At 40.2% G+C, this 27,714-nt stretch overlaps 1 protein-coding gene across 1 annotated transcript; it reads right to left on the bottom strand.

Moving 5' to 3' along the window:
* Window positions 1-203: 203 nt before the first annotated feature.
* On the bottom strand, window positions 204-27,714 carry LOC148691713 (uncharacterized). Its single transcript, XM_088683394.1, has 2 exons — window positions 26,538-27,714; window positions 204-262 (listed from the first exon to the last, which is right to left on the bottom strand). Exons 1-2 carry the CDS (start codon window positions 27,712-27,714, stop codon window positions 204-206), a joined length of 1,236 nt encoding a protein of 411 aa, XP_088539520.1.

Here is a 27,714-nt window from a genome sequence, read left to right as displayed (position 1 = left end):
ACACAATGGAAGTAAGATTAGCTAACTGGGAATGAATGTTAGGTGTGGAATTTACCTCATGCACTTGCTGCCGTGGGGGTCCTCTTTGTCCTACTCCCTCGTACTGTTGAGCGTTCAACGCTCGGTTAGCGATCAAGACCTTGGCATCCCTGGGCGTCTTGTCCACCAATGCTCCACCCGCCGATGCGTCGAGCATTTGTCGTTCAATTGGCAGGAGCCCCTCGTAGAAGTATTGCAGAAGCAACTCCACCTTCATCTGGTGCTGTGGACAAGAAGCAACAAGAGATTTAAAACGTTCATAGTACGTAGGAAAAGACTCACCATCTTCTTGCTGGATTCCACTTATCCTTTTTCGTAAAAGGATGATTCGAGAAGTTGGGAAAAACTTCTCCAGAAAAGCCCTCTTCATGCTCTCCCACGATGTGACAGTTCCGGGAGCTAAGTCATACAACCAATCCTTGGCTTTGTCCATTAAAGAGAATGGAAAAGCCTTCATCTTCAGAATACTTCCGTCGACGTTGACGGGAGTCATGCTTGAACACACCACCTCGAATTCCTTCAGGTGCTTGTTCGGATCCTCCATGGACATCCCATGGTACTTCGGAATGTGGTGGAGCAAGCTTGACTTCAACTCAAACTCCTCGGTCTTCCCTTCGGCCGGTGGGGGATATTAGATACACAAAGGTGCTGCATTACCCAATCCCGAAGCCGCAAGCTGCTTGAGTGTCCGGGTGTCCACGGCCATGACTTGTGGTTCTTCAAATACTCTTGCCGTGGGTTCCTCCTCCTCCTCTAGGACTTGTTCCTCGAGGTCAGATTCCGGGCTTGGTGGATTTGGTTCGTGTTGCTTCCTCGTCCGTCTCAAAGTCCTCTCAAAATCGCTGTCAAAGTCTGAGATATGCTCACGAATCGGTTGAGAACTCCGAGTCATACACTAGTACCTAAAACAAGGAAAACAAAACAAGGTCAGAATCTTTAACAAAAACTAAAGTAAACAGAAAATACAATCCAAGGGATTAGCAAAGTTGCTAATCCCCGGCAACGGCGCCAAAAATTTGATGCGAACTAAGTAAGCACTCAAATGAAAACCTCTTGTGACAATTGTAGTATATGAATAAGTAGGGATCGTTCTTAACCAGGGATTAGGAGGGATTGCAAAATCACTTGGAAACTGACTCAAAAACGTAAAATAAAGTTTGAAACACTAAACTAGACTCAAAGAATGCAAAACTAACAATAAAAACACTCAAACAAATCAAAAGACTCAAAACAGCCCCAAAACACTCAAAACTGCCTTAAAATCACTTTCTGGGCAGTTTTGAGCACTTTGACAACTTTGGACGAAATTGGGTAATAGAATGAATCAAAATGCTTAAAAACACAAACTAAGACACTTTCTAACTAAATTGGACACTAAAGTAAAGGGGGATTGAGTTTTTGACGAAATTAATTAAAATGCACAGATTGTAAATTAGGCAGATTCTAAATATAAATTTGATGAAAATATGAATGATGGAATAGCTAAGGGGTTTTTCTCCACACATGTCACACTTACATACACTTTGATTTTCAATTGGTCTTTCAATGAATTCTGGAACTCAACACTCCGGGTTAATTAGGTCCGCTTAAATTAACCGTCAAGTTCTCCTTAAGTTAATGAATTGGATGGGTTAGCGCAACGCAATTCAAAACATTCTCCAAAAGTCCTTTACGTGAAAAGCACAATAAAGATACAATCACAGATCATTAAGCATCATGAAAACTATAAGTGTTGACGAGGCATTCGTTACTATGATGAGCATGAAACTAGTGCCAAGAATTCATTTAACGCGATTGTTTATAAGCAACCTCCACTACTTGTGAATATAAATTCATAACTATTAGGTGAAACTCACTTATATTCTAGCTTCAAATTCATGCATGAACATTAAGCGTGCACTCTCAATAAACATACACAAACAAGTTATCAATCAAACAGTTAAATGAATTGAATCCAACATTCATGAAATTCCAACCAAAAGTAATCAATTCATATTGCAAGCATAAACATGGTTTCGAATCACCCCCTAGCTAACTAGGGGGATTTAGCCTCTCATGTTCACAAAAAGAGAATTACAAATGAATTTAAACATAAAGCACAAAGGATTGATTACACCTAGAACGCCCAACGAATCCACGTGAATTGGTGCGCGTCGAAGCTCCTCTTTCCTCTTCTCCTTTCTGCGGCAGATTGGTTTTGGAATGGTTTTCTGGGTTAGGAATGGATTTAGGGAGGTTGGGTGGTGCGGCAAGGTTGGTAGAGGGTGTGTGAAGGTGTGTAAGGTGGTGGAAAGTGGTGGAGATGGCTGCGGCAGGTTGGAAAATGGGTGGAATGGGTGGTTTTTGGGTTATGGTGGCTGCGGATTGTAGAGAGAATGACTGAATGGTGGCTGATTAGTGTTAGGGTGAATGTGTAGAATGAATGGGAATTAGGTGCGGCTAGGGTGAAATATGTATATGTTGGTGGCTGAAAATTATGAATGAATGGATGAGATTCTAGGGTGAATTAAAGGGTGTGGCTGAGATGGATTTAGAAAGCTTAGGGTGAAATATGGATGGGGATTTGCGGCTGCAAAGGAGTTAGGTTAAATGGCTGAATCAATATGGAATGAGAGGTGCGGCTGCAAGGTTAAAGAATGAATAATAGAGCATAAAGGGTGCGGCTAGGGTTATAAAATATGTAAGGTTTCAGAAAATAAATCCTAATTTATTTTGGTTAATTAAAATTAAGTTAAAAGCTTCTAGAACTAGGAAATAAAATCAGAAAATAAAAGGGATGGCTGCAAGGTAATTAGGGTGATTAGGGTTTAGGGTTTAATGCATGGATTTGGGCCTAAAATGCCCCCCTTGCACGGCAAGGGAAAGGACTTGGGCTAAAGCCCACGGCATTGGGTGTTAAGGGCCCTAGGGCCTTCGTTTTGTGTCCTAAGGCACCTACAAGGACTTCAAAGTGGCTAGAAAATGCGGACGTTTAAGATTAGGAAAGGTTACCAAAACGGGAAACTTAGGGTCAACTTTCCTAAAATAGGAAGCCTTGTTTGAGTAGGATTCTTCGTTTTGGTAAGAATTCATCGTTGGCGTAGGAATTCGTCGTTTCTTCAAGTCTTCAACTCATTCATTCCTCTTTCGCTCCAAAAGACTCCAATTTGCATCTTCTTGCACACGTTGGCCTTATAATCTGAAAATACACAAAAGTGGCCTTAAACACTGAAATAGATAAGTAAACACAACATAAATGCACGAGAACAAGCTAATTAAGTCGCATGAATATGCTCCTATCACTAGCCGCACCCTATTCTATTCATTCACACTTTTCATTCATTCACCAACATATCAGCCGCATCTCCCATCCATCATCCATAAACCCTAAGCCTTCTAGTTCTAATCTCAGTCGTTCCCTTTAATTGAACCCTAGAGCCTTTTCATTCATTCATATATATTCTATTATTCACCCTAATTCACCCTAAGCCGCAGCCACCATCCCATTCTCTCCATTCAATCCGCAACCTTCCCCCTCCATCACCACCAATTCCAGCCACTTCCCACCTTGCCGCAGCCATCTCCACCATTCCAGCCACCTTCCACACATCCATACACCTTCCACCACCCTTGCCGCACCACCAAACCTCCCTAAATCCATCCCCAACCCAAAATAACATCCAAAAACCACCCATACCATCTCTACCGCAGCAAGGAGAAGAAGAAAGAGGAGCTTGGACGCGCAGAAATTCAAGTGGATTCGTTGTGCGTTCTAGGTGTAATCAATCTTTTGTTCGTTATGTTTAAATTCAATTTTATTTCTCTTTCTGTGAACATGAGAGGCTAAATCCCTAATTAGCTAGGGGGTGATTCGAAACCATGTTTATGCTTGCAATATGAATTGATTACCTTTGGTTGGAATTTCATGAGTTGTGGATTCAATTGGTTTAACTGTTTGATTGATAACTTATTTATGTATGTTTATTGAGAGTGCACGCTTAATTTTCATGCATGAATATGACGCTATAATATAAGTGAGTTTCACCTAATAGTTATGAACTTATATTCACAAGTAGTGGAGGTTGCTTATAAACAATCGCGTTAAATGAATTCTTGGCACTAGTTTCATGCTCATCATAGTAACGAATGCCTCGTCAACACTTATAGTTTTCATGATGCTTAATGATCTTTGATTGTATCTTTATTGTGCTTTTCACGTAAAGGACTTTTGGAGAATGTTTTGAATTGCGTATGCGCTGTCCCATCCAATTCATTAACTTAAGGAGAACTTGACGGTTAATTTAAGCGGACCTAATTAACCCGGGGTGTTGAGTTTCATAATTTATCGAAAGACCAACTGAAAATCATCTTGTATGCAAGTGTGACATGTGTGGAGAAGAACCTTCTAGCTAGCATTCATCCATATTTTCATCACATTCATATTTACATTCTACCTTTAATTACAATCTGTGCATTTAGTTTAATTTCGTCAAAACCTCAATCCCCCTTTACTTTAGTGTCCAATTTAGTTAGAAAGTGTCTTAGTTTGTGTTTATAAGTGTTTTGATTCAATTTGTTACACAAATTCGTCCAAATTCACCAAAGTGCTCAAAACTGCCCAGATTGTTGTTTTAAGGCAGTTTTGAGTGTTTTGGTGCTGTTTTGAGTCTTTTGATTTGTTTTAGTGTTTTAAGTGTTTAGTTTTGCATTCTTTGAGTCTAGTTTAGTGTTTTAAACTTTATTTTACGTTTTTGAGTCAGTTTCCAAGTGATTTAGCAATCCCTCCTAATCCCCGGTTAAGAACGATCCCTACTTATACATATACTACAATTGTCACAAGAGGGTTTTAATTTGTGTGCTTATTTAGTTCGCATCAGGAGAGACCACCCAAACTTCAAATGGAGGGAGCCCCAACAACACCCACAACAAGGAGGCTTTAGGCAACAACCCCCGGGCTTCTACAACAAGCCATACACACCCACACAAGCACCTCCACAATCTGCCCAAACAAGTTCAGGTACATCCCTAGACAATGATACACTTCTTAAGTTACTAACTAATTTGTCTCAGGGGCAAGAAAATCAAGCAAAAGCCATGCAAAACCAAGACAAGAGGGTGGAGCAATTGGAGAAACAAATTGGGCAGATTGCAGATTTTGTAGGGAAGTTTCGTGAGCAAGGCCAACTCCCTAGTTCTACCATTCCAAACCCCAAGGGAGGCTTCGAAAGTGCAAAGGCCATACTCTTGAGAAGTGGAAAAGAAGTCGGGGCAGGTCCTACACCATTACCATCAGGTCTTAACGAGGACGAAAAACTGAGAATTGAAGAGGAGGAAATAGGCCAACCCACGGCAAAGGTGGAAACACCTTTGCCGCAAGCTTTTATTGATCCAAAAGTGTCCAATTCGGCCAAAAAGGGTAAGAATGTGTCAAATTCGGTTCCTACTAATGTTTTTCCTTTGAATGTGCCTTTTCCTAGTAGGTTCATGCAAACGAAGAAAGAAGAAGCCGAGAAGGACATCCTTGAGACGTTTCGAAAAGTTCAAGTGAACATACCTCTTTTGGATGCAATCAAGCAAGTCCCGAGGTACGCCAAGTTTCTCAAGGAGCTTTGCACCACAAGGAAGAGGATGGCGACCAAAGAAGTAGTAAAGGTAGGTGAAAATGTCTCCGCGATCTTGCAACGCAAACTACCCCCCAAATGCAAAGATCCGGGTAGTTTTACCATTCCTTGTGTGATAGGTAATACTCGTTTTGAATCTGCCATGCTAGACCTAGGTGCATCTATAAATGTCATGCAATATTCAATTTATGCATCTATGAACTTAGGAGTATTGAAAAATGATGGTGTAATCATACAATTGGCCGATAGATCTAATGCCTATCCAAAGGGAGTTTTGGAAGATGTGTTAGTGCAGGTAAATCATTTAATCTTTCCGGCGGACTTCTATGTGCTCGAGATGGATGAATCTGATCATGCCCCTTCGTTACCAATCCTACTTGGCCGGCCATTCATGAAGACAGCTCGGACGAAGATTGATGTGTTTAATGGAACTTTGTCCATGGAATTTGATGGGGAAGTTGTTAATTTTAGTCTTTCTGATTCCATTAAATATCCTAGTGAGGATCATTCATGTTTCTCCATTGATATAGTTGACTCATTGGCGCAGGGATACTTTGAAGATTTGAACGCCGATGCACTAGAAAATGTCATTACACGAAGCATGGAACTCAAAACCAAGGGAGGGGAGCTTTTGATAACCCACGGCACACACACTCCGTTGCATGCCGTGCATCCTAGTGTGGAATGCCTTGAGTTGGTTGCTGCCCTGGAGTCACTGCCTAGGCACGAGGGTAAGTTTTCTAACTTTGAGTCAATTCCCATTTCGACTAATAAGTTGCTTCCATCCATAGTTCAGGCACCTCTCCTTGATCTCAAGCCATTACCAAGCCATTTGAAATACATTTTCTTGGGAGAAGAGGAGACCTTACCGGCCATTATTTCTTCATCACTCACGGCACAAGAAGAAGAGAAACTAGTGCGTGTTTTGAAGGAGTTCAAATCTGCCCTAGGTTGGACTTTGGCCGATATCAAAGGTATTAGTCCCGTCACATGTATGTATCACATATTTCTTGAGGAGGGGGCCAAACCAACTAGAAAGGCTCAACGCCGTCTCAACCCTCCGATGATGGAAGTAGTGAAGAAGGAGATAATCAAACTCCTTGATTGTGGAGTGATTTACCCCATCTCCGATAGCCGTTGGGTTTCACCTATCCAATGTGTTCCCAAGAAATCTGGAGTGACGGTTGTGGAGAATGCGGAGAATGAGCTTGTGCCCACTCGAATCCAAACCGGTTGGCGCGTATGCACGGATTATAGGAAGATAAACGCCACCACGAGGAAGTGATAGGAGTATATTTATGCTACTTAGTTATGTTGTTTCCTTGCATTTAGTTAGTTCATTACTATTTATTTTAGTCTTTTAAGCTATTTTCGTATGGTTTTAGGTCCTAATGGCAAAAGGAGCAAGCAAGGGCATTTTGAAGCTAAATGGAGTAGTTTTGGGCATGGATTGGATAGCTTAACTATGGAGCAATGTGGATGGACGAAATTGAAGTCAAGAGATGCTAGGAAAGGCTAAAAATCTGGAGAAAGAAGTCCAAATGCAAAGAAGATAAGGAAATAGCAAGAAACAAGGAACCTTATCCAAATTTCCTTATCTTATCCAAACCTTATCCAACCTTATCTTATCTTATCCTATCCTAATCTTTCCTACCTTAATTCCAACTTCAAAGAGGACTCCTTTTCACATTAAATCACCTAAATATCAAGTTCTAGAAGCCCTATTTTCGTGCATTAAGTTTATGCCACATGTAACCCTTCTAGAAGTTCTAGAATCTGCCACAAGGACCATTCCTTGTCCTCCTTGGAATCTAATTGAAAGTATCCTTGTTCTTTGATGATTTGGAGTCCTAATTCCTCTCCTTTTCAGCCCAAATTCGTGCCTCCCCTTCACCCTATAAATACTTGATGCCACAACACTCAAAAACCACCACCCTCTACCACAAATTCACACCACACCATCCACTCACTCATTCATTCATTCATACTTTCAGCCATCAAACACCACAATTCACCCTACACCACCCTAGTGCCGCAAGCAAGGAAGCAAGGAGAGGAGGACTTGTGCAATCTGCCATCCAAGGAGAGTTCGAAATCTGCCATTGGAGTGTGGAGAGTTTCTAGGTGTATTCTATCCTTTGTCTTAGTTCAATGTTTAAATTTAATTATCTTTGTTTTGCGAACATGAGGAACTAATTTCTTTTTAGTTGGAGGTGAATTCGAAGCCATGATTATATGTTTTATATGAATTGATTACGTCCGGTTATTATTTCTTAAGGCATGAATGTGATTTGCTTATCTAAGTTATTAAAACTGGTTTATGTATGTGGGTTGGGGGTTAACACTTAATTTGCATGCATAAACTTGATGCTAGAATATAGGGGGGTTTCACGTAATTGTTATTCACTTATATTCACAAGTAGTGGAGGTTGCTACTCACAATCGCGTTAAGTAAATCCTTGGTATGAGTCTCATGTGTTTCATAGTGATGAATGCCTTGTCAATGCTTATAGTTTTTTATAGGAGCATATTTATGCGCCTTAGTTTGCTTGTTTTCTTGCATTTATGTTGCTAGTACTTAGTAATTTTAGTACTTTAAGCTATTTTCGTGTGTTTGTAGGTCCAAAGGGCTAAAGGAGCAACAAAGTGCATTTTGGTGCATTTTGGAGTAGTTTGGGGCATTAAATGGATTGCATATGCTTAAAGCCAAGTAGATGGACGAAATTGAAGACCAAAGGAGGCTAGGAATAAATAAAGGGATGAAGAAATGAAAATGAAGAACAAAGAGTTCACATTCATCACCAACACAACCATGCATCCACACATTCTTTCTCCATCATTGCCGTGCATAACCCACCTTCATTCCAACCATTCCACATGCATTCATCATCATAACCTAGCTGTCATTCCACTCCTTTGTGCCGTGCATTATTCCACCTTCATTCCAGCCATTCCACATGCATTCATCATCATAACCTAGCTGTCAAAGCACATGCACATTCACCCTAATCACTCACATACACAACCTGCCATCATTCCTACCCATGCCGTGACTTCCCCTTCATTCCAGCCATTCCACATGCATTTCCAACCCACATGCAACTCTTCATCATTGCACCACAAATCAGCCAACCCATACATCCCCTCACCAAGAAATCATTCAAAACACATGCATTTCCAACACATTCCAACCATTGCCGTGCACATCAACAAATTTCAGCCATACCACTTCATCATTCTAGCCACCAAGACATTATTCCTTCATCATTACACCACATTCCAGCCTTGCCATGCATAACCCACCACAGAAATCATCACATGCACCCAAACAAGCCTTTGCCGTGCATAACCTTGTCAATTCCAGCACCTACACACCTTGCCACATGCTTTCCAGCTTTCCACCAACTTTCCTAGCTGTTTTTCCATCATTAACCAGCCACATGCATGCTTAAACAAACAGCCATATACACCTCCATTCCTCCTATAAAAACCCTTGCATTCCCATTACCAAAGGGGACCAAAACACAACACAAAAACAGCATTCTTCCATCTTTGCCGTGGGTTCCCTATCACTTCCAGCACCATTTTCATTCCATTTCCTACACCATCCTTCCATTTCCACCACTCCCCAAACCATTCACACCATCAAACTATCCTTAGACCTTGTGCCACAATAAAGAGGAAGAGAAGAGGGCCTAAACGTTCATACAATTCAAGTTTGAGTTGTTGGAATGTTTAGGTGTTTCTTTTCCTTTGATTTCAATGTTTAATTTCAATTCTCTTTGTTTTGTACGTATGAGGAAATAAACCCCCCATAGCTAGGGGGTGATTCGAAACCATGTTTACGCTTGCAATATGATTTGATTACCTTTGGTTGGAATTTCATAAGTTGTGGATTCAATTTGTTTAACTGTTTGATTGATAACCTATTTATGTATGTTTATTGAGAGTGCACGCTTAATTTTCATGCATGAGTATACGCTAGAATATAAGTGAGTTTCACCTAATAGTTATGAACTTATATTCACAAGTAGTGGAGGTTGCTTATAAACAATCGCGTTAAATAAATTCTTGGCATAAGTTTCATGCAATTCATAGTAACGAATGCCTCGTCAACACTTATAGTTTTCATGATGCTTAATGATTCTTGCTTGTATCTCTATTATGCAATTCATGTAGGGAACTTGTGGGGAATGCTTTGGGTTGTCGTATGCAATCATCCAATTCATTAACTTAAGGACAACTTGACGGTTAATTTAAGCGGACCTAATTAACCCGGGGTGTTGAGTTTCATAATTCATCGAAAGACCAACCGAAAATCATCTTGTATGCAAGTGTAACATGTATGGCGAAGAACCTTCTAGCTAGCATTCATCCATATTTTCATCGCATTCATATTTACATTTTGCCCTTAATTACAAAGTGTGCATTTTAGTTTAACGTCGTCAAAACCTCAATCCCCCCCCATATTTTGTTTAGTCTTAATCTATCTTATTTTGAGTTTTGCATTATTTGAGTCTAGTATAGTGTTTTAAACTTGTTTTTACGTTTTTTAGTCAAATCCAAGTGATTAACAATCCCTCCTAATCCCCGGTCCAGAACGATCCCTACTTACATACTTACTACAGTTGACAAAAAGAGGGTTTAATTTGTGTGCGTATAAATCTCGCATCAAATTTTGGCGCCGTTGCCGGGGATTAGCAACTTTGCTAATCTCTTGGATTGTTTTATTTTCGTTTGTGTGTATATATTTTTAGTTTTATTTTGTTGATTTTAGAAGCAAGACATGGCACTTGATAGTGCTTCTCTTTTGTCACAGCTTATGGAAAGGTCCCAAATGCAAAGAGTTGGTACATTTGATCATAATCAATCAAGGAATGACGTGTTTTCCAATACTTACAATTCAGATTGGAGTGATCATTCAAACTCTATATGGTGGGAACCTCAACATATTCAACAAGAAGGATATTGGCAGCCCTATGAGGAGTTCTATTCAACGTCTATGCATCCACCACAACCTCATATACAATATGCCCAACCAAACTCAGGTTTGTCAATAGATTATAATCAAGCTCTTAATGAATTAATTTCTTTGGTGCAGGGCTCACAAAACCAACTCGAGGAGGCTCAACAAGGAGAATATTGGCAACCATATGAGGAGTTCTATACAACACCTATGCAGCCACCACAACCTGCCCAAACAAATTCAAGTGAGTCTTTGTATAATGATACGGTTAGTAAGTTACTCACCAAAGCAAGGCAAAATCAAGACAAAAGGTTGGACCACTTGGAAAAGCAAATTGGGCAGATAGCGGAGTTCGTAGGACAATTTCAAGACCAAGGCAAACTCCCTATTTCAACCATGGCAAATCCGAAGGAAGGATTTGAAACTGCCAAGGAAATCATCTTGAGAAGTAGCAAGGAGGTTGGAACGGACCCTCAACCATCAAAATCAAATCACAAGGAAGATGAAAGATTGCAATTTGAGGAAGAGGAACACACCCAACACATGGAAAGGGTGGAAACACCTTTGCCGCAGGCACCTATTGCTCCTACGCCATCCAATTCAGGTAAGGTTGTTCCAAATTTAATTCTTTCTAACCCCATTCCACCCAATGTCCCTATTCCTTGCAGGTTCATGAATTCCAAGGAAGAAGAAAGTGAAAAAGACATCTTGGAAGCCCTTCCAAAGGTGCAAAGTATGGAATATCAAGAATTCGTCAAAGAGGATGTTCTTGAGGCAAACAACCCCGAAGAAGTTGAATTTTGTGACACAGGACAAGGACCAATCCTCACACCACATCTGGCCGAGTGCAAAGTCCCTGAAACGTTCAAAGAAGATGTGTTTATTCTTGAGTTTATGTCGGAGCACACAGGTAAGCCACCTCCCCGAATTTCAATTTTGTTTTATACTAATATGTTGTTAATGATTCAGGCACCCACTCTAGAATTTAAACCATTACCGGATCATCTCAAGTATCACCCCCCATTCAAAGATCAATTCCATGTCGTGGGTCCTAAGTGAGAAAAGAAGTTCTTCGTCCGGCTGCAAGACGTAAAAGAAAGCGCTACTTGGGAGGTAACCCAATACACTGAATAAAAAGCTTGTTCATTGATTTTCGAGAAATTACAATTGAAGAAAAGAAAACAAAAAAAAAAAAAAAAAAAAGCAATAATAAACATGGCAAAGAAAGAGAAAGATGGAGCCTTCACAAAGGTTGTTTTTGTTTACGTGAAGCCCCACTACGTGGCAAAACTCTCGGAGCGGAAGACATCGGAGCGGGAGGCATCGGAGCAAGAGACATCGGAGCGGGAGGCATCAGAGCAAGAGGCATCAGAGCGGGAGGCATCGAAGATAGATCATTCGAGGCCTCAATACTTGGTGGAACGCTAGATGACGCAGGAAAAAGGTGCCGCTGGAAGAAAGCCGCAAGCCTTTGACGGTCACTTTGAATGCGACCTTGAGATTCTTGCATCTCATCAAGCTTCCTCTTCATGCCGGTGGAATAATTATTTGCAAGCACGTGCAAACTTCTATTCTCGTGCTTAAGTTGTTTGATCTCTTGCTTGAGATTCTCCACCTCCGCCATCAATGATTCAACCTGACGGGATCGAGCAAGTAGGCGTTGGCCCATGTTGGACATAGAGCCCGCGCACTGAACACTGAGAGCAAGGGACTCTTGAACGGCCAACTCATCTGACCGTCCTGAAAGCAGCTTACTATCTCTTGGAGTGAGGAGGTTCCGAGCTACTACCGTAGCTGTTGTTGCATCCGTCATCACAGAGTCTTCACCTGTAAGAGGGCCATGAGAAGATAAAAAAGACGGGCACCATACCTTAGCCTGACGTGGCGCGACCGGATCACTGCTGAGACTCAAATCTAAGCAAAGGTTAGATGGGTTAGAAGAGTTAGCCATTTTCAAGAAGTTAAACGAGAAGGGTTGGATGGAGTAAAATCTCAAAGGGCCGGAGACGATTTCACAAATGGGCAATCTTCAAAGTGTGCATGTTAGAGGTGATCGATCACCTCTATAAAAGGAGAGGCGACACAATCACCGATTCAGAATTGAAGAGACACCACTCTCGAAAGCCGGATTTTCCTGCGTAAAGTTCGCCAGATCTTCAGCCGAAATCCCGGCTTTTCAGATAAAGCGTGCCACTTTGTCAAAAGATCTCTGACAAAGTTGACGACGCGTGGAGGACGAAAAAGCAGCTGCACACTTTTGCCGACAAGCGTGGGTGACTAAGCCGAAATCCCGGCTTTTTAGAAAACGCGTGCAACTTTGTCAAAAGAGCTCTGACAAAGCCGTATCCGCACTACTACTTGCCATTACAAATCCTATATACATCAACATTCATGGCAAGGCATACACCCAAAAACGCATAACTTTCCTTCTCGGCCGAGAATGTAGCTCCAACCAAACCTCTCAAACATGCTCAGTTTTCTTCTTCCCTTGAGAACACCTATTCAACCATTGATGTATCCCCCAAAGAAGATATCAGATGCCTGGAGTACAGATGAGGCAAGAGGAAACAGTGGATCGAAGCATGTGGAGACAAGCGCAACAAATATATGTGCTGATTCATTCGCTGCTTCTTCAAAAGCAAAAGTATCTCATATCATCAAGGGCGAAAGCAAAGGTATCTCATATCATGATCTTTCCCTGTCTTTTCCTTTGTCCTTGTTATTACTCGCATGGCAAAGTGAAGTGAGCAATGATAGGCGCATATTCATGCGACTTAATTAGCTTGTTCTCATGCATTTATGTTGTGTTTACTTATCTATTTCAGTGTTTAAGGCCACTTTTGTGTATTTTCAGATTATAAGGCCAAAGTGTGCAAGAAGATGCAAATTGGAGTCTTTTGGAGCGAAAGAGGAATGAATGAGTTGAAGACTTGAAGAAACGACGAATTCCTACGCCAACGATGAATTCTTACCAAAACGAAGAATCCTACTCAAACAAGGCTTCCTATTTTAGGAAAGTTGACCCTAATTTTCCCGTTTTGGTAACCTTTCCTAATCTTAAACGTCCGTATTTTCTAGCCACTTTGAAGTCCTTGTAGGCGCTTTAGGACACAAAACCAAGGCCCTAGCCGCACCATTTTAATCTTCCCCCTTTAATTTCTGATTTTTCCTAAATTCTAGAAGCCTTTGAATTTATTTTAGTTAATAAAAATAAGCTAGGGATTAATTTCTGGAACAAAAACATTTTTCAAACCCTAGGTTCTACCATCTTAGCCGCATCTCCCATTGATCCATCACCCCATTTTAATTTTCCACCTTTGCCCTGCATTCTAGAATAATGCACCACAATTCCCCCTAAGCCGTGTCCCCCTCCCCCATTCTATCATGGACCCTAATAAACTAAAAAAACAAGATAAGCAGCCACCATAATCCTATTTATTCCCCATGTAGCCGCACTATATTAAGGGATTCCATTCATTCACATTTTTTTGGACTGGCCGCCACCATTCACCTTATATACATCATTCGGTCCCCAAAAAACTGGCCCATTTCCATAATCATGCTGCCGTGGCCCCCCCCCATTAATCTCACCCTAATTCATTCAACAATCATCTCCTATTCTACTCCATAATCCGTGCAAAAAAAACCATAACAGCCGCAAGACACACACATCATTCATCCACCCGCAGTCTCCATTCTCTCCCATTCTACACTTCACCCTAATAAATTATTCAGCCACCATACTTCCATTCTCCAAAACAGCCGCAACACCATCCCATTCAACCTCCCTTCTCTGCCGTGTCATTCCCCTGCCATTCTAATCATGCACCCAAAAAATCCCACCAGCCGCCACCATTCCATAACCTAATTCACAAAACAGCCGCAACCATTTCTCCCATTATTCAAAACCTGCCGCAGCCAATTCCCAGACCATTCCACACCATCCTACACCTTCCACCACCATTGCCGCACCACAAAACCTCCATAAATCCATCCCCAACCCAAAATAACATCCAAATCATCCATTTAACCTCACTACCGTAGCAAGGAGAAGAGGAAAGAGGACTTAGACGCGCAGAAATTCAAGTGGATTCATTGGGCGTTCTAGGTGTAATCCATCCTTTGTTCTTTATGTTTAAATTCAATTTTATTTTTTCTTGTTGTGAACATGAGAGGCTAAATCCCCCTAGTTAGCTAGGGGGTGATTCGAAACCATGTTTATGCTTGCAATATGAATTGATTATATTTGGTTGGAATTTCATAAGTTGTGGATTCAATTTGTTTAACTGCTTGATCGATAACTTATTTATGTATGTTGATTGAGAGTGCACGCTTAATTTTCATGCATGAATATGATGCTAGAATATAAGTGAATTTCACCTAATAGTTATGAACTTATTTTCACAAGTAGTGGAGGTTGCTTATAAACAATCGCGTTAAATAAATTCTTGGCATAAGTTTCATGCAATCATAGTAACGAATGCCTCGTCAATACTTATAGTTTTCATGATGCTTAATGATTCTTTCTTGTATCTCTATTATGCAATTCATGTAGGGAACTTGTGGGGAATGCTTTGGGTTGTCGCATGCAATCATCCAATTCATTAACTTAAGGAAAACTTGACGGTTAATTTAAGCGGACCTAATTAACCCGGGGTGTTGAGTTTCATAATTTATCGAAAGACCAACTGAAAATCAAAGTGTATGCAAGTGTGACATGTGTGGAGAAGAACCTTCTAGCTAGCATTTATCCATATTTCATCACATTCATATTTAAATTCTGCCTTTAAATTACAATTTGTGCATTTAATTTATTTTCGTCAAAATCTCAATCCCCCTTTACTTTAGTGTCCAATTTAGTTAGAAAGTGTCTTAGTTTGTGTTTATAAGTGTTTTGTATTCTTTGAGTCTTTTGATTTGTTTTAGTGTTTTTATTGTTTAGTTTTGCATTCTTTGAGTCTAATTTAGTGTTTCAAACTTTATTTTACGTTTTTGAGTTAGTTTCCAAGTGATTTTGCAATCCCTCCTAATCCCCGGTTAAGAACGATCCCTACTTATTCATATACTACAATTGTCACAAGAGGGTTTTAATTTGTGTGCTTACTTAGTCGGCACCAAGCAACCTGGAATCTATTCCCTAGTTGCTTACCTAGCGTTGCTCTCGAGTAGTCATCTTCAAAGGTTGATACACTTCCAGAGAAGGGACCACATCTGCTTGGAGAAAGACGAGTGACAATGAAAAATCAATCTTTCTAATTCGTGCTCTTCAGTACGAATTAGAGAGATTGAACAAAGAAACAGGTCATCACCTCCACCTCGTGCTTGCCTACCATGTGTCAGAATCCTCCAGCCCAGTTCAAGATTAGCCTGTGGAAAAACTCACGATCAAGCCTCAATGCAATCACCAAGGAGAAGATGGAATTTACACTCCATAACCAGATTTGCATCTCTAAACTCTTCTCTTTGTTAGATACATTCTGCCATGTTTATTATGTTTAGTTGCTATTTATGTGTTTACCTGTGTTTAGTGTGAATCTATGCTTAAAACATTGAGGACAATGTTTGATTTAAGTGTGGGGGGGGGGGGGGTAACTAAGTATATTTGATGCAAATTCGTGGGATTTTATCACCCATAACTTCAAATATTGTTCCTTGCTGTTTTAAAATGTTTTTAAGATGATTTGGAGTGTTTTAGTGTGTTTTGTTTTATAACTCCGAAAATCACATAAAAATTTGAAAAACCTAAAAAGAGTGTTTTGAGTCGTTTTTGTGTGTTTGTGTCTTAGGGTACCTTCCAACACAATGATGAGTTTCATGGTTTTTAATTGCATGACTGTTAAAAAGAGTTATAAACATGAAGAAAAGTTTGATTTACTCTTGGTATATGCTTGGTTATGGTTATAATGTATGACTTCACATGCAATCCTAAAAAATTAGTTTTTGTAACATGCTTGAAGGAAGGAACTCAAACAAACATTACAACCCTGAGAGACTTGAGCTTTAAACATTCTTTGGAGAGTATAAATCTGTGCATTATTGTTTTCTAAAAGTCGTTGCATGATCTCATTATTCTTTGCTTGGTTACTACTTAGAAGGCGTTTCATCATATAGTTCCAAATGCTAGAACTCATGCCCATTTCATTCAAAGCATGTTATTGATTTGCATAACACATATTCAAGAAGAAGTTGTGTAGTGACCACCACCAAGGCCAAACTGCCGTGTATCCTACTTCATTATATGTTTAAGTTAACCCCATTGAGCCTTGTTAAGCTTACATTCTTTGTTAACCCACACTATCCTCACCTAGCCTAGTTTAGGACAGTCCACACCCTTGTTCTTAAAAGATAGTGAGCATGACTTAAATGAATTCCTTTTGAGTGTGGGGGAGAGAATGTTTGTTCTTAAGTGTTTATGTATGTTTTGAGATTCAAAAGAAAAGAAAAACAGAAAAGAAAAGAAAGAAAGAAAGAAAAAAGAGCTTAAAAAAATGAAAGAATGAGTGATTGAAGAAAGGGTCCAAAACACCAATTCTGGCCCTAAATTGTCTAAATTCTCCCTTTTTGTTCAAAAGTTGAGTTTTCATTCAAAAGTGAATTCTAAGTTGATTCAAGTGCTTTGCTCACTATTTCTTTAAGAACCTTTGTTTTCCATATCCCTTCTTTGTTATCCACACGCCCCAAGCCCCATTACAACCCGTAACTTCAATCTTGAGTGTTATGTGTTTCAACTTGTGGAGTTTGAACTTGGTATGAGCATATGGTGTCACTGGTTCTCGCGTCTAAGTAGTAGCATCCCATTCATGAGATCATATCTAAACATGCTTATTAACTCCAGAAATTGCTTTCTTTGAGATACATATATGTGAGTGTTCGTTTTCATGTTTACATCAATCTTCTCACATATGACTAGATTAGGGTGTGTAGTTAGAAAATCTGAGTGAAAATTGAGTACATATCTTGTAAGGAATTGAGCAAATTCTCTAAGGCATGTTACTACATTCAAAACATGGTTTTAAATGCTTAATTGTGAACTAGTATGTGGTGACTATGATTAAGAATGTACTTAAGTGTGAAGATGACTAAAATATATGGGAATGATGATTTTTAACATGTCATGTGCATTGGAAATCCTTGAGGCAAATGTTGGAAGGTGTAGGTTGTGTTTTGTTCGTTTTGTCTAGTTTCGTGTTCTTTTGTTGTTTTGTTTTGCTCGAGGACTAGCAAAAGCTAAGTGTGGGGGAATTTGATAGGAGCATATTTATGCGCCTTAGTTTGCTTGTTTTCTTGCATTTATGTTGCTAGTACTTAGTAATTTTATTACTTTAAGCTATTTTCGTGTGTTTGTAGGTCCAAAGGGCTAAAGGAGCAACAAAGTGCATTTTGGTGCATTTTGGAGTAGTTTGGGGGCATTAAATGGATTGCATATGCTTAAAGCCAAGTAGATGGACGAAATTGAAGACCAAAGGAGGCTAGGAATAAATAAAGGGATGAAGAAATGAAAATGAAGAACAAAGAGTTCACATTCATCACCAACACAACCATGCATCCACACATTCTTTCTCCATCATTGCCGTGCATAACCCACCTTCATTCCAACCATTCCACATGCATTCATCATCATAACCTAGCTGTCATTCCACTCCTTTGTGCCGTGCATTATTCCACCTTCATTCCAGCCATTCCACATGCATTCATCATCATAACCTAGCTGTCAAAGCATGATGCGAAATAGATAAGCACACAAATTAAACCCTCTTTTTGTCAAATTGTAGTAAAGATGTAAGTAGGGATCGTTCTAGACCGGGGATTAGGAGGGATTGCTAAACACTTGGAAACTGACTTAAAAACTCAAAAACAAAGTTTAAAACACTAAACTCGACTCAAAGAATGCAAAACTAACAGTTAAAACACTTAAAGAAACCTAAAACCCAAAACAGCAACTAGAAGACTCAAAACTGCCTAAAAACCACTTTCTGGGCAGTTTTGAGCACCTACACTAATTTGGACGAAATTGGATGAAAACTTGAATCAAAATACTTAGAAACACAAATCAAAACACTTTCTAACTAATCTAAGACTTCAAATTAAAGGGGGATTTGTTTTGGACGAAAATTTAACATAAAACAGAAACTTTAAACTAAACAGATTGTAGAATGTTTTTGGATAAAAAGGATGGATAAAAGGCTAGTTAGGAGGTTCTTCTCCACACATGTCACACTTGCAAACAAAACGATTTTCAGTTGTTCTTCCAATAAATTATAAATACTCAACGCCCCAAATTAACCGTGAATTGCACTAATTAACCCTCAGTTTTTCCACAAGTTATTAAGTTGGATGATTGCATACGACAACCCAAAACATTCCCTACAAGTTCCCTACATGAATTGCATAATAGAGATACAAGCAAGAATCATTAAGTTCTATGAAAAACATAAGCATTGACGAAGCATTCGTTACTATGAATTGCATGAAACTTATGCTAAGAATTCATTCAACGCGATCGTTTTCAAGCGACCTTCACTACTTGTGATTATAAGATTGTAACTATTAGGTGAAACTCCCTCATAATCTAGCATCATATTCATGCATGAAAACTAAGCGTGCACTCTCAATCAACATACACAAATAAGTTATCAATCAAATAGATGAATGAATTGAATCCACAACTTATGAAATAACAACTGAATGTAATCAAATCATATTGCAAGCATGTACATGGTTTCGAATTCCCCCCTAACCAAGGGGGTTTAGCCACTCATGATTACAACAAACTTAGAGAGTAATAACAAAGTAAACATTGAAAACAAGAATCGAAGTACACCTAAAAATTCCAACAACTCAATCTTGAATTGTATGAACGTTTAAGCCTCTTCTCCTCTAGTTGCTGCGGCACAAGGGGTTTTGGTGAGTTTTGGGGGTTATGGATGATGTAGAATGATGTGTTTAGGGTAGGGATGGATGTAGGGGAAGGCAAGGAGTGTTTTTGGGCAGAAAATATGAAGAATGGTGAAGTATGGCTGTGTTAGAGAGAGGGAATGAATTTATGGCGTGAATTAATGTGTATGAGAGGTGGTGATCTGATCTAGGGGTTAATATGAGTATATATAGGCACTTCGAACCCTAGGGAAATCAGATATGGACTTGAATTAATTAATGGGAGAGCATGGGAGTGCATGTGGCTGATTTGTGGTGCAATGATGAAAGGCAAAGTGCATGTGGCTGATTTGTGGTGCAATGATGAAAAGGCAAAGTGCATGTGGCTGATTTGTGGTGCAATGATGAAAGGATGGAAGTGCATGTGGCTGAAATGTAGCCTTCTAGAAATCAGGTTTTTAGGCCCCTTTGCAACTCCCTAACTGAATTCAAGCCTTTCAAATTCGTCCATCCTCATGCCACCATGCTTGCACTATCCAATCTTGGCCCAAAAATGCTCTAGAATGCTCCAAATTGCTTCTTTTTGCATACTTTGACACTAAAACCTGAAATTGCACGAAAATAACTTTAAACACTATAATTAACATAGTTTAGCTAATTAAATGCAAGAAAACAAGCTAACTAAGTCGTATAAATATGCTCCTATCAATTTCCCCCACACTTAGCTTTTGCTAGTCCTCGAGCAAAACAAACAAAAGAAAGAAAACAAAACAAAACAAACTAACCAAAACAAAACCTAAACCTTCCAACGTTTGCCTCAGGGATTTCCAATGCACATGACATGTTAAAGATCGTTATCCCCACAGATTTGAGTCCTCTTTACACAAGCACATACTTAATTAAAGCCACTACTCACTTGTTCACAAGTAATCAATTAAAACAATGCTTTGAATGTAGTAACATGCCTTAGAGAATTCCCTCAATTCCTTACAAGATATACACTCTATTTTCACTCAGATTTTCTAACTCCACACCCTATACTAGTCATATGTGAGAAGATTGATGTAGATATGAAAACGAATGCTCACATATATGTTTCACAACGAATGCAATTTCTAGAGTTAAGAAGCATGTTTAGATATGATCTCATGAATGGAATGCTACTACTTAGATGCGAGAACCAGTGACACCATATGCTCATACCAAATTCAAACTCCACAAATTAAAACACATAACACTCAAGATAGAAGTTAAGGGTTGTAATGGGGCTTGGGGTGTTGGTTAACAAGGAAAGGATAGGGAAAACAAACGTTCTTCAAGCAATAGTAAGCAAAGCAATGAAATTGAGACTTAGAATTCACTTAGATTGCAGAAATTAACTTTAAAACACAAGGGAAAGATTTAGACAACTCCTTAGGGCCGAATTCATTGTTTTGGACCCTTACTTCAACAAACAATACTTTGGAACTCTTTTTCTCAACTTTTCAACTTTTTCTTCATTTTTTTTTTCTTTCTCTTTTTTTTTTTTTTTTTTTTTTTTTCGTGCCTATAGCACACAATTCCTCATGAAAAACACTTCCCCCACACTTGTTTTCTGCCAACATAAATCAAAAGGACTTCAATTTGAATCATGCTTTGCTATGCTTCAAGAACAAGGGTATGGATAGTCCTAATCTAGGCTAGGTGAGGAAAACATGAGTTAACAAATAATGACGGCTAACAAGGCTCAATGGGGTTAAAAACCTACAAAACATAATGACATAGGGCACACGGCTTTTTGGCTAAGGTGGTGGTCACTACACAACTTCATCTTGAATGTGTGTTATGTAAATCAATAACATGCTTTGAATGAAATGGGCATGAGTTCTAGCATTTGGAACTAAATGATGAAACGCCTTCTAAGTAGCAACCAAGCAAAGAATAATGAGATCATGCAACGACTTTAGAAAACAAAGAATGCACAGATTTTAACTCTCCAAATAAACGTTTAGGCTCAAGTCTCACAAGGTTGTAGCGTTAGTTTGAGTTCCTTCCTTCAAGCATGTTACAAAAACTGATTTTTTTCTTTTCTTTATGATTGCATGTGAATTCATAAGTTATAACCACAACTAAGCATAAACAAAGAGTAGATCAAACTTTCATCCATGTTAATCACTCTCTTTAACAGCCATGTAATTACAAACCGAATCCTCATCATTGTGTTGGAAGGTACCCTAAGACACAAACAAACACACAAAAACAACTCTTTTTGGGTTTTTTAAAACAAATTTTTCAAATTGTTATGTGATTTTCGGATTTTTGCATCAAAACACACTAAAACACACCAAAACTGCTCAAAAACACTTAAAAACAGCAAGAAACAACATTTGAAATTATGGGTGACAAAACCCTACGAATTTGCAAGAAAACACTTTGGTTACCCCCACACTTAACTCAAACATTGTCCTCAATGTTTTAAGGCATAACTCACACAAATAACAAACAAACAAACAAACAGCAACTAACATACTAAACATGGCAGAAACGAAATACACAACAAAGAGAAGGGTTTAGGAACGCAAATCTAGAATTGGAGTGATTCCTTGGGCTTCCTTTGTTGAATTGCATGGGTTGCCTCCCAAGTAGCGCTTTCTTTAACGTCGTACAGCCGGACGAAAAGCCCATTCACTCTCCATTTGTGCCCACGGCACCCAAAGAAATATCCTCCACGGTTTGTTCAACAAAGTTCTCATAATATGGCTTCAAACGGTGTCCGTTCACTTGGAATTCATGACCTGTTTTGAGACTTTGAATCTGGATGGCACCATAAGAAGATACGTTAGTAATAACAAACGGTCCAATCCACTTAGAACGTAACTTACCGGGAAACAAACGTAAACGGGAATTGAACAATAGCACTTTCTGCCCAATTGAGAATGATTTCCCACGGATCATGTTGTCATGGAAAGCTTTGGTCTTTTGCTTGTAAATGCTTGCATTATCGTACGCCTCATGCCGTATCTCATCAAGCTCATTCAATTGCAATCTCCTTTGACTTCCTGCTTCCTCGAGGTTCATGTTAAACTTCTTGATGGCCCAAAGTGCTTTGTGCTCCAATTCAACAGGAAGATGGCACGCCTTGCCACAGACAAGTCGGAAGGGGGACATCCCGATGGGGGTTTTGTACGCCGTACGATACGCCCAAAGTGCCTCATCTAACCGTAAGCTCCAATCCTTCCTTGTTGGCCCAACGGTCTTCTCTAGGATTTGCTTGATCTCTCGGTTGGAAACCTCGGCTTGGCCATTCGTTTGAGGATGGTAAGGTGTAGAAACCTTGTGGGTGACACTGTATTTCCTCAATAACGCTTCAATGGTCCGATTGCAAAAGTGTGACCCTCCGTCACTAATGATCACTCGTGGCATTCCGAATCTTGCAAAAATGTTAGTTCTAATAAAATCTGCAACCACTTTAGAATCATTAATCCGTGTGGCCTTTGCTTCCACCCACTTCGACACATAATCAACCGCAAGCAAAATATATGTAAAACCATACGAAGAAGGAAAAGGACCCATAAAATCAATACCCCAAACATCAAAAATTTCAACATTTAGGATAGAAACCTGCGGCATTTGGTCCTTTGCACTAATACCACCCATTCGTTGGCATTTATCACATGTTAAGCAAAAAGTTTTAGCATCTTTAAAAATACTAGGCCAATAAAATCCACATTGTAACACCTTAAGGGCTGTGCGTTGTGTGCCAAAATGCCCTCCACATGCATATGTGTGACAAAAACTCAAAATTGAATGACATTCAGAATCGTGCACACAACGACGTATAATCTGATCGGGGCAAAATTTCCATAAGTACGGATCATCCCACACATAAAACCGTGCATCATGCCTAAGTTTATCACGTTGGTGCCTAGTGAACTCACTTGGAATACGTTTTGACACCAAAAAATTAACAATATCGGCATACCAAGGTGCACTAACCTTAATGGACAGCAATTGTTCATCGGGGAATGTCTCCAAAATCGGCAAAGACTCCTCATTATGCACCATTCGGCTTAGGTGGTCAGCCACCACGTTTTCACTTCCCTTCTTGTCCCGAATTTCTATGTCGAACTCTTGAAGTAGCAATATCCATCGAATTAGCCGTGGCTTGGCCTCCTTTTTGGTGAGCAAGTACTTCAGAGCTGCATGATCAGTGAAAACAATTACTTTAGTTCCAATTAGATATGATCGAAATTTATCTAAAGCAAAGACAACGGCAAGGAGTTCTTTTTCCGTAGTGGAGTAGTTCAATTGTGCATCGTTCAACGTCCGGGAGGCGTAGTAAATGACATGCGGCCTCTTGTCCTTTCTTTGTCCTAAAACAGCTCCTAAAGCATAGTCGGACGCATCACACATGAGCTCGAAAGGTAGACTCCAATCCGGTGGAACAATGATGGGTGCCGTGGTCAACAATTTCTTGAGTTGTTTGAATGATTCCGTGCACTCCTTGGTGAATTCAAACGCCACTTCTTTTTGTAGGAGTCGGCAAAGAGGTTGTGCTATCTTCGAGAAATCTTTGATAAACCTACGATAAAATCCTGCATGGCCAAGAAACGAACGAACCTCTCTAACTGAAGTCGGAGAGGGTAAGTAACGTACAAGATCTACTTTAGACTTATCAACTTCAATTCCTTTTTTAGAGATTATATGACCCAAAACAATACCTTGTTTAACCATAAAGTGACATTTTTCCCAATTCAACACAAGGTTTGTTTCAACACAACGTTTCAAGATTAAAGTGAGATTATCCAAGCATTTGTCAAATGAATCACCAAACACACTAAAATCATCCATGAATATCTCAATAATCTTTTCAACATAATCCGAAAATATGCTTACCATACACCTTTGAAACGTGGCAGGAGCATTGCACAAGCCAAATGGCATGCGTCGGTATGCAAACGTTCCAAAGGGACAAGTAAAAGTGGTCTTTTCTTGATCATCCGGGGCAATGACAATTTGGTTATAACCTGAATATCCATCAAGAAAACAATAAAAGGAATGACCGGCTAACCTTTCCAACATTTGGTCTAGGAACGGCAAAGGGAAGTGATCCTTCCTTGTGGTGGCGTTTATCTTCCTATAATCAATGCACACACGCCAACCGGTTTGAATCCTCATGGGTACAAGCTCATTCTCGGCATTTTCCACAACTGTCACTCCGGATTTCTTAGGCACACATTGGATAGGTGAAACCCAACGACTATCGGAGATGGGATAAATCACCCCACAATCTAGAAGTTTGATTATCTCCTTTTTCACTACTTCCATCATCGGAGGGTTAAGACGGCGTTGAGCCTCTCTAGTTGGTTTAGCCCCCTCCTCAAGAAATATGTGATGCATACAAGTCGTAGGGCTTATACCTTTGATATCGGCCAATGTCCAACCTAGGGCAAATTTGAATTCCTTCAAAACTCGAAGCAACTTCTCCTCCTCTTGTGCCGTGAGGGAGGAGGAAATAATGGCAGGTAGTGTTTCATTTTCCCCCAAGAAAATGTACTTCAAATGGCTTGGCAAAGGCTTGAGTTCAAGGATAGGTGCCTGAATTATAGATGGAAGCAATTTGTTAGTCGAAATGGGAATGGACTCACGGTTAGTATACTTACCATCAAGCTTAGGTGAGGACTCAAGGGCAGCCACAACTTCAAGTAATTCCTCACTAGGGGGCACGGCATGGGATGACTCTTGTATGCCGTGGGTATGCATGCAATCTGCCCCCTTTGTTTTGAGTTCCATGCCTCGTGTAATGACTTTTTCAAGCGCATCGTCATTCAAATCGTCGAGATATCCCTGCGCCAAAGAGTCAATTATATCAATAGAAAAGCATGAATGGTCCTCACTAGGGTATTTAATGGAATCAGAAAGATTAAAATTAACAACTTCCCCATCGAATTCCATGGACAAAGTTCCACTATACACGTCAATCTTCGTCCGGGCCGTCTTCATGAATGGCCTTCCAAGTAAAATGGGCAGCGAAGGAGCATGGTCTGATTCATCCATTTCGAGGACATAGAAATCCGCCGGGAAGACCAAATGATTAACCTGCACAAGAACATCTTCCAAAACTCCCTTTGGATAGGCGTTAGATCTATCGGCCAATTGTATTATTACCCCATCATTTTTCAATGCTCCTAAGTTCATAGATGCATAAATGGAATATGGCATAACATTTATAGAAGCACCTAAATCAAGCATGGCAGATTCAAATCTAATATTCCCAATGACACAAGGAATGGTAAAGCTACCTGGATCCTTGCATTTGGGAGGTAGTTTGCGTTGCAAGATGGCGGACACATTCTCACCTACCTTTACCACTTCCTTAGTCGACATCCTCTTCCTAGTGGTACATAACTCCTTCAAGAACTTAGCATACCTCGGAACTTGCTTGATTGCATCTAACAAAGGTATGTTAACTTGAACTTTCCTAAAGGTTTCAAGGATATCCTTTTCTGCCTCTTCTTTCTTCGTTTGCATGAACCTACTAGGAAAAGGCACATTTGAAGGGAAAACATTAGTATGAACCGAATTTGACACATTCTTACCTTTGTGGGACAAATTGGGCAGATTTGGGACCATAGGGACTTGCGGCAAAGGTGGAATCACCTTTGCCGTGGGCAACCTTGTTTCCTCCTCTTCCATTTGCAAAATTTCATCCTCGTTATGACCTGTTTTTGATGTAGGACCTGCCCCAACTTCCTTACCACTTCTTAGGGTGATTGCTTTGGCTGATTCGAAACCTCCCTTCGGATTTGGAATGGTGGAACTAGGGAGTTGTCCGGGATCTCGAAACTAACCTACAAACTCGGCAATCTGCCCAATTTGTTTCTCAAGTTGATCCACCCTCTTATCTTGGTTTTGCATAGCCTTCGCTTGATCTTCCTGCCCATTAGACAACTTAGTTAGTATCTTAAGAAGTGCATCATTGTCAAGAGACGTACCTGAGGCACTTGGGCCGGATTGGGCTTGATTTTGGGGTGGGCCGTAGGTTTTGGGAAAGAACCCCGGGGGTTGTTGCCTAAAGCCTTCTTGGTTCTGAGGTTGCTGGGAATCCCTCCACTTGAAATTTGGGTGGTCTCGCCACCCCGGATTATACGTGTTGGAGTATGGATCATGTCTTGACTGATTTTGGCTTTGAAACCCAATGGCATTCGCACTCTCCCATCCGCCATTCTCAATGAGTTGAGGACACTTTTCGGAGGCATGTCCTTGGATAGAACATATGCCACATACCACAGGTCCTTGCATCTTCATTCCCTCGGCCATCTGTGAAACAATAGAAGTAAGATTAGCCAATTGTGAATGAAGATCGGACGTTGAACTTACCTCATGTACTTGGTGCCGTGGGGGTCCTCTTTGGCCTACACCCTCGTACTGTTGAGCGTTCAACGCTCTATTAGCAATCAAGACCTTGGCATCCATGGGTGTTTTGTCCACCAATGCTCCCCCCGCCGAAGCATCAAGCATTTGACGTTCTAGAGGTAGGAGACCCTCGTAGAAATATTGCAAGAGCAACTCCTCCTTCATCTGATGCTGTGGACAAGAAGCAACAAGTGATTTAAATCGTTCATAATACGTAGGAAAAGACTCACCTTCTTCTTGCTGGATTCTGCTTATCTTTTTGCGTAGGAGGATGATGCGAGAAGTTGGAAAGAACTTCTCCAAGTACGCTCTCTTCATACTCTCCCAAGAAGTGACAGTGCCGGGAGCTAACTCATATAACCAATCTTTGGCTTTATCCATCAAAGAGAATGGAAAAGCCTTCATCTTCAAGACATTTCCGTCAACAGTGACGGGAGTCATACTAGAGCAAACTACTTCAAATTCTTTCAAATGTTTGTTAGGATCTTCCATGGACAAGCCATGGTATTTAGGAATATGATGAAGCAAACTTGACTTTAATTCAAACTCATCCGTCTTACCTTGGGCAGCCGTGGGGTATTGAATGCACAAGGGTGCGACATTATCCAAACCTGAGGCGGAAAGCTCCTTGAGTGTACGGTTGTCCACCGCCATGCCTTGGACTTCTTCAAATATCCCTGCCGTGGCTTCCTCTTTCTCTTCTTGTATGTTTTCTTCAAGGTCAGATTCGGAATTTGGTGGATGGTGTTCTTGCTGGTTTCTAGCTCTTCTCAACTTCCTCTCAAAATCGTCGTCAAAATCCAAGATGTTCGCACGAATTGGTTGAGAGCTTCTAGTCAT

The sequence above is a fragment of the Pyrus communis genome, chromosome 13, assembly GCF_041283825.1.
Source record: "Pyrus communis isolate YQ-2024b chromosome 13, ASM4128382v1, whole genome shotgun sequence".
NCBI lineage: Eukaryota > Viridiplantae > Streptophyta > Magnoliopsida > Rosales > Rosaceae > Pyrus > Pyrus communis.
The sequence above is the reverse complement of the archived record's forward strand: the minus strand, read 5'-3'. Positions and strand labels throughout refer to the sequence as shown.

Coding starts and splice junctions, on each gene's coding strand:
- LOC148691713 (XM_088683394.1), bottom strand. CDS start 27,714: ATGACTAGAAGCTCTCAACCAATTCGTGCGAACATCTTGGATTTTGAC. Junction 263..26,537: donor GCAACCTCAGAACCAAGAAG/GCTTTAGGCAAC, acceptor TCTTGTCCACAG/CACCAGATGAAGGTGGAGTT.